The sequence below is a fragment of the Egretta garzetta genome, unplaced genomic scaffold (genome assembly GCF_000687185.1).
Source record: "Egretta garzetta isolate BGI_Z169 unplaced genomic scaffold, ASM68718v1 scaffold497, whole genome shotgun sequence".
In the NCBI taxonomy this organism is placed as follows: domain Eukaryota; kingdom Metazoa; phylum Chordata; class Aves; order Pelecaniformes; family Ardeidae; genus Egretta; species Egretta garzetta.
In genome coordinates, this window is record NW_009260349.1 from 720,007 (window position 1) to 727,547 (window position 7,541).

At 51.8% G+C, this 7,541-nt stretch overlaps 1 protein-coding gene across 1 annotated transcript in view; it reads right to left on the reverse strand.

The window, feature by feature from the left end:
* FAM78A (family with sequence similarity 78 member A) overlaps positions 1-7,535 on the reverse strand; it is an 11,209-nt gene extending 3,674 nt beyond the window's left edge. The window contains exon 1 of the mRNA XM_035898230.1: positions 6,603-7,535. Within this exon, the coding sequence (XP_035754123.1) occupies positions 6,603-6,865 (263 nt within the window). The 5' untranslated portion in view covers positions 6,866-7,535. The remainder of the gene's footprint in view (positions 1-6,602) is intronic.
* Between the last annotated feature and the right edge of the window lie 6 nt (positions 7,536-7,541).

A 7,541-nucleotide genomic window follows, 5' to 3' on the forward strand; every position in this document is an offset into this window, starting at 1 on the left:
GGAACTGGCCAAGCCTTTCATACGACCGGGGCTGCAGCTTAAAAATAGCCCCTTGGCTGAAGCGGGGGCCGCGGGCGGGCGGTGGGGCACGCGTCGGGCCCGGCCAGCTCTGACGCAGCTTTGGGATGAGCTGCTCCTCTCCGCTGGCCAGGACTAACGTGACTGTGTCACAAGGCTGTTCTGATTGTTAATTAGTTAATGACCGCGAAGTGCCTCCATGTTTGTAACCACTGGATCGTTCAGCAGTTTGCTGTAAATGTCTGGCTGTAGCCAGAAGATACTGGGGGGGGGGAAAGATTTTCCTTTTTTTTTTTTTTCCCCTTCTGAGTGTGGATCCTAGCAAAAATCTCCCCCATGCCATGGTTGGACGCAGGGCCGCACCGTGCAGGGGGCGGCCGGTTTGCAGGTTGGGCAGCCTGGCAGGAACCTGGGAGGTTAAGAGCAAGGCAGGACGTGGGCTGCTCCGGGGGATGCAGGGATGCTCTGAGCAGCAGGACCAGGGGCTTAGCAGCAGCCGGGGGTTATGCAAGCGCGACATCTCCCCGCAGATTTACGGGCTGCTGTCAGCTACAGCAGGGCGGCTGCAGCAATCGTCCCTCCTGAGCTCAGAGCCAGCAGGCAGAGGGAGTCCTTTCCCTGGAAGAAAATTTTTAGTGAAGGCAGCCAAAAGGAGATCCCTGAGCAGTCCTGCCAGGACCCCCCGGCCACCTGAAAGATGTTTATACGCTCTGCTCTCTAAATCGGAGTCGTCCTGGCTCAGCATCCCCCACGCTCTGCACGGAGAGCTGAGCAGGGAAAAGCTCCGGGGATGCTGGATCACTCAGCCCTCGGCGGGCGGAGGAGCGGAGGTCGTGCTCTGCAGCCCCCCACCTCCTCCCCGCCGCACAGCCCGGCTCTGGAACACCATCTGGGGGCTCTTCCTCTCCCCTTCGGCAGATGGTTTAGGATTACTTTCCGCCGGTTACCCAGCTTGGCTGTCACCCGGGGAGGAGTCGTGACAATTTCCTGGCGGTTCTCTCTCTGACAGGCGTGATGCTACGGTGCAACCACAGCATCTCTGCGGGTGTGGAGGTGCCAAACCCTGGGACCTGAGGTGCTATCAGAGGCTGACAACCCCCGGGGCTGCTCCAGCCAACTCGGATCAGAGGCTGGTGGTGGGCAGAGGATGCTCAGAAATTGCAGGCCAACTGCTTGTCCCCATCTTCATTCCCAGTAGACGTTATCTGACCCTAGACCAGTGCAGAATTGCAGGACCCTCTGGGATTTGCCCAGGGTTCAAATGAGAGCAAAAAGGCGGAGCTGTGCCAGGGCCCGGGCAGGTCACTGACGGCAGGATGGTGCCTGCAGAGCCTGAGAATCCCCACCGCAACGCTGAGCGTGTTCGTCAGCAGCCTGGCTGCGCCCGGGGCAGCTCAGAAGCGCACCCCGCTTAAGAAAAGGCGTGGGCAGGAACGGGGAAGAAGAGCCTGGCCTGTGTTTCTTTGTGGAGCACGCTGTGCCTAATTCTAGCGAATGTGGTTAACCCTGGGGTTTCAAAACCATCACGCCTTATCTGTGCAGCTTAGTAACGAGATGACAAATGAGGCCGTATGATGATCCCATGACTGGAGCAAAAGCAGATGCTGCATGACTGTCGCTGCTGGTGGTGGCTGCCCCTTGCCTGCTGCTACGGCAAAGCCTGTGTGCCAGCCAGGTCGGTAGCCTTTGCTGGTATAGCGTGTTAAATAATATGCCAACAATCTCTTTTTTGGATGATATTGGAAAGAACGCTGTGGAATGATCTCTGGCTGCATCAGCATCTTTCTGTGGTGGTGTCGAGCCAAGGGAAGACCAGAAAGTGCCCAGTAAACACTTTTCTGACAATAGCAGGGAAGAGGCACGAGAAGAAACCAACCGATCTGGTTTCATGGGTTCACTATAGCTGATCCGCTCCAAAATCAGTAGATTCTGGCTTGTAATACTGACAAACTTGTTCCTGTTGCTTCTGAAACCATCGGAGTCGGTATGGGCACCACCAGAGACTGGCGCTGCCAACAAGCCTTCCTTAACAAATGTCATCTTGGTACCAGGAGAAGGATCTTTGAGCTATTTCTTGTGGCACAACTGTAGCCTTGCTGCTGAGAGCCAAGCAGCTTTACGGAGGTTTTAGCCTCCTAGTTCTCATTCAGATATGTTTCTTCCTACTCTGTCACATGAAATGAAGTCCCCAGCTTATCCCGAGCCCTCCAGATGGCTGCCCCACAGCACAAACCCAAGCAATCGCTGCCGTGGCCTGCGCAGCGACAGCAAATCCAAGCACAGCAGCCTCCAGCCCTGTGCGTCCAGCAGCGACATGGGTATATTCCGTTAACCTTTTCAGCGAGGCATCGGGCGCTATTGCATCCTCAGCCCCAATTCCTTAAAGCCAGCCCTTAATTAGTCACAGGCCCGATGGACTTGTGTAACCTCGTGCTTTCCACCAGCTTCCTAAATAAGAGAAGCCCCGCTCAGACGCAGACCGTGCTGGGTGCAGGTGCCCGTGCAATGTGTGGGCGCAGTGAAAAGCCGTCGTGGGTATTCCACATCCCTGCTCCTACCTGCCTCCCTCTGCCGCTGCGCCTGCGCTGCGGACTGGCTGAAAGAAAGAAAAACTCGATATTCAGAGCTGCTTAATTTTAAATTGTCCTTTACAGTGCGTCTCTCGCCTACTCCGGCACGTCAAGCAATTCAAGCCGGGGTTATAGCAAAGAACAGGAAGGAAATCTAAGCTGTTGCTCCCCGGCTGTCAGAGCCACGCTGCCGTGGTCCCTTTTCCCCCCATCCTCCGGCTGCACGTTCCTGCCTCGTTGCTTGAACCGGCAGCGATGTTCGGTGCACACTGGTGCGGGGAGTAAAACTAGGAGAGAACTAGCATTAAGCAAAAGGGGCGGACTTCTGCTGGTTTAGCTGAGCAGGCTCAAGCAGCCTGGACAAGCTATGTAACTGGGCTACGGCCTTGCTTACAGCGCAGGTAAGGGCCACCAGCCACGTAAGGGCAGCGAAGCCTTTTCCTCTAAACCCCTGGAGGGATATCTCAGCAAATTCCCATGGTGAACTGACTTCCCATGGAAAGCATAACCTTTTTTTCCTTTGGTGAATCTGTTTTTGATTGTGTTTTCCCTCCCAAGGTCTGGGAGTTTATTCTCTTGACAAGTCGATTTCTCGAGTTCATTGTGTCTCTGCTGCAGGGCACGGAAGATTTAATCTCGCAAGAGAGAGATGCCCAGCAAGGTAAAGCAATGATGTAATGCTGCCCCGCTGCCCCACCAGGTCCTCCTGGGGAGAAATATCTACCTGAAACTTCCCCAAATTCTTGGCTGATCATATTTAAACTCTGATTTATTTATCTCTCTGTTTTGCATATCTCCATCTGCACCGCTTCTTGCACATCTCCATGGAGATGAAGAAACAGGGCTGGATGATGCCATTCTGGCATGGCCCAGCCGCTGACACGGGTCCCACCGGGTGCTGCACACCCCGGGGCAGAAACCAGCACCCACCCCAGGAGATGCCAGCGGGGTCCTGGTCCAGCCTGTCCTGCAGAGGTCAGGGCTCTGCAGCCTGATCCTGATGCCTCCCACTGCACACCGACGTCCTTCCCTAAGGGTATGGGGTAAAACCCTGCTGGGGGGAGCAGTACCACCAGCCGTGGGGCTGAACGGGAGCGCGCCCCAGTTCTGCACCGAGCGGAGGGGGGGGTCAGAGAGTACATCCTTGTGCTGGGCTTTTTCATGTTCCCAGCAGCATCTTCTGACTTACATGTAGAGTAATGCCAGCATTTACGTGTTATCTGAGCTTTAATTATTTTCCTTCACATTTAAAAACGCTGCATTTAGCCCCAAAATTGTCAGTGCCGCTTTAAACGCGTGTGTTTGAAATTATCCCCTCTGTAGCTAACATCCCTATAGGAGCGTTATGCACAGCTCCATCTGCTCCAGTATTTCTCGGCTGTTTCTATCCTCAACATAATGGCCAGCTTATACAAGGCTAACAACTTCGGAGTGTACAAGTGAAAAATTAATCCGAAGCCTGCTGTAAGTATTGATGTTCCAATTGACCGACTGATTTATTTATTTTTTTTTTTATTATTTGGAGTTTTCTGTTTGCCTGTCACTACAGTGATTAAAAATACGTACGTTGCAATACTCTCTTCATCATGGAAAGTTGGGACAAATACTCTGTTGGCATAAATCAATGCAGCTCCGTGGAGGTCAGAGGGATTATGTTGAGTTACGCCAGCTAAAGGCTTGGCCCATTCTTTCAGACAGGTTTGTGTCCTGTCTCTCTCTCTATAAAGGTCTTCCAGGAGCATTTTTCAACGGCATTAAAAGAGGCCTTTCCTCCCAAATGCCTTTATTTATAGCTTTCAGATGGCAGCGGATCTATAGAAAGAGAGTGGAGGAGCAGACCAATTCCTGCTTATGTTTGGGTAACTTTTTTTTTCTTTCTTATATCAGTTAAACATCAATGAACGTCCTAGGGAAAAAAATCTTTGTTTCCATGATTTTCTGGCTAATAGCTCTCCTACATAGCCGTGGTGTCTAATCCTGACTACCTGTTTACAGCACTTAGCTTGCAGATATAACTTTTTTTGTCTTGAAGCATTCCAGCAAGGGAAGACTGTACTAAATCCCCATTTTAAACACAGGGAAACTCAGGTGCAGAGAAATAAAAGGACACGCTGAGGTCTGCAGCCCACAGCAGCGCTGGCAGAATAGCTCTCTGCCCAGTCCTTTTTATTTCAGTGGATGTGAGCTGTATTTCTATACCCTGGACTTTTCTGTTTTCTTTTGCAGCTGGTCACTAAACACAGGATTTCTAAATGACCCTGAGAATTACACATGCAAATCCCAAAGGCTTGGAATTGGGAACATCTGAGCAACAAATTGTCCTTGATAAAGGTGCTGTTGGAGCCAAAAAGCCTACAGACTTCAGGCCTGTTGTAGCTACTTCTAATACCAAGGTAAGCTGGTCTGCCCCCTCGCTGAGCTTCACCGCTGGTGTTCACCAGGTGCTGGTTTGCTTCTCCAGGCACTTTCTGCTTGAGCGGAGAGGGGACATGGGGACAGAAGCAGGGGGGGACAGTGTCACGGCTGCTTCTCAGCACGCCCTTCCCTCCGGTCCACATCTCACAATGCGTATTTGCTTTATGGCCGAGATGCTGAACCCGTGTCCTCATCTGGGCTTAGAGGCAGAAGGGAGGGAGGGAGGAAGGGCCGGGGGGGCACGTGCAGATGTTCAGGCCTTCAGGAAGGCGCTGCATTAAGTTGGAGTTTGTCCTGCTCTCCAGCCCTACTCTGTGTTCCCATCCTCCCTCAGCCTTCCTCATTCACCATTTTTTAAGCCACCCGGAATGACCCTTGCGGGGCTGAGCTGGCATCCCCCTGACACAGGGCACTTGAGATGAGCAGATGGAAGGGTTGCTTAAACCTGACCTTCCCATCCTTTCTCCCTTGGCCCTGGAGACCAGGCAGCATCAGCACTTCCAGCCACCAAACCTTCTGCCAGCACCGGGCTCTGCGGTCAGGTTTTGTCCCCGTGGCTGGACAGACAGATTTCTGCTGCACTGGGAGGCTGCACCCGGTGCTGCCCAGTGCCGTGAGTTGCAGAATTGCTGTTCTGTGCAGGCATTCGGAGATCAGGTGCTGTTGCAAAGCCTGCAACGATGGTTGGTGAACAAACTGGTGGGGGACTGGGGAGAGATGACTTTTCACAGTAGGGAGGTGACATTTTCATTTGACTCGTACCTGTCTCACTATGACTGTCTGACCAGTAACCGGGGCGGGGGGGGGAGGGGGCGGTTGGTGCACAACCAGCCCCTAGGTTCCCCCTACCTTACATATATATACCTATATATTCCCATGCTTACATTACCCATAAGGAGGGTAATGTGAAATTTTCACCCTGCTCCAAGGTGAATTATCAGTGGGTTAAACCCAACTTGTTCTTCCCCTGTGGGCTGCCTGCTACCGTGGGCAAGGCAAGCAGGATTCCTCCTGTGACATTAAAGTCTGCTCCCAGAGCTGGTGGGCTATGGAGCTCGCAGCCGTGGCCCACTGCAGCAGCAGGACAGCGTGCTGGGGACGGCACCGTGCCACAAGTGCCAGCCCTCGGGATTCCCCAGGGCTCATCAATGCACAGTTTTACCCCAAAAGGGATGGGGAGGGATGGTGAAGAGAGGGGAACCCCTCCTGTCAAACGCCTTTCGAACCAGGGGTGCCTGCCGCGGCAGGGCTGACCCAGGATTTCAAGGTCTCCAGTGCTGCTCAAAAGCTGTTGTGAAATGCAGTATTGCTTTTGGGTTCCGAACAGAACCAAGTCGGTTTTGGCTAGGGCTCGGGCACGTTCCCATTAGAAGAGAACACCTACTCCTTTAAAAGGGCAGGGACAAGCTCTCCTGTATTCTAAACCTGTGAGAAAGTCCTGTTAAGTTTCAGAAGAGCTGGGGTTTAAAATCAAACCAACTGGATTGTAATTTTTGGCTTAATCCAGTATTTCCCAGCCAGGCCATGGTCCTCCCGCTCTTTCTTCCTGCCAGGCAAACGCACCCGCACCCCCTCGCACGCGCTTTTGGAAATACTTACATTCCCTGCTCCCCGTAGTGATTGTAAAATTCCATGTGGCTGCACGCCTGGATCCAGCCCACGATCCAGGTCTCCTTCTTGGGAATAGGGGGCACCAACACTTGCGCAGAGGCTCGGAAGTGAGGGGTCCGGTAGCGCAGGACCACGCTGGAGGACTCGTCGATGCTGGTGGGAATGGGATCGATGGAGGCTTTGACTTCAATCACTGAAATACTCTCCCGGAAAACTTTGGATTTGCAGCTAATACTCTGAATACAGCCCATGGCATACCCCGAATACAGTCCGACGCAGCTCCGAGGGTACTCCAGCAATCCTGGGGAATATTAGGCATTGAAATTATCTGGTGCTAGATCAATTACAGATCTTCTTGCTTTGTAATCTCAAAACTGATATCCATAGGATAGAAAATTCATCGTGCAAAGCCTTAATTTGAGTATCTGTCTTACAAGTACTGCTCCTATTTTGAGGTTAGCTGCACTTCAGAAGCAAAAGGGCCTTTAAAATATTTTTTTTTTTCCCCTTTTAATGACCCATTAAATCTCTCGCTCAAACAGTCTTTGGGTTAAAAAAAAAAAGGTCTCTTGAGTTCAATAAATAACGGTGGTGTTCTTAGCCGATATATTTAGTCCTTCCTTTCCTCAGATGCAGTCTGTCATTCACCGTCAAACATAGGACTAGCCGGTATTTCCCTTTATTCTTTGGATGAAAAGCAGAATGTTGATAGACACATCTATATAAATAATGAAATAGTTTTTAGCCCCAGCTTGTCACAACCGGTGTGGATTTCCACTTCCTGACTTGCAGTTGTTCATAACTTCCTTTCGCACAAAATTACAATAATAACAGAAAGAAACGACGGGTGGAAAATGCAAAAAGTAGCCAAATCTCCGATTTTGGAGGCTCCGCCGCCAGCGATGTCAGGGCTTTGGGTTTGAGGAT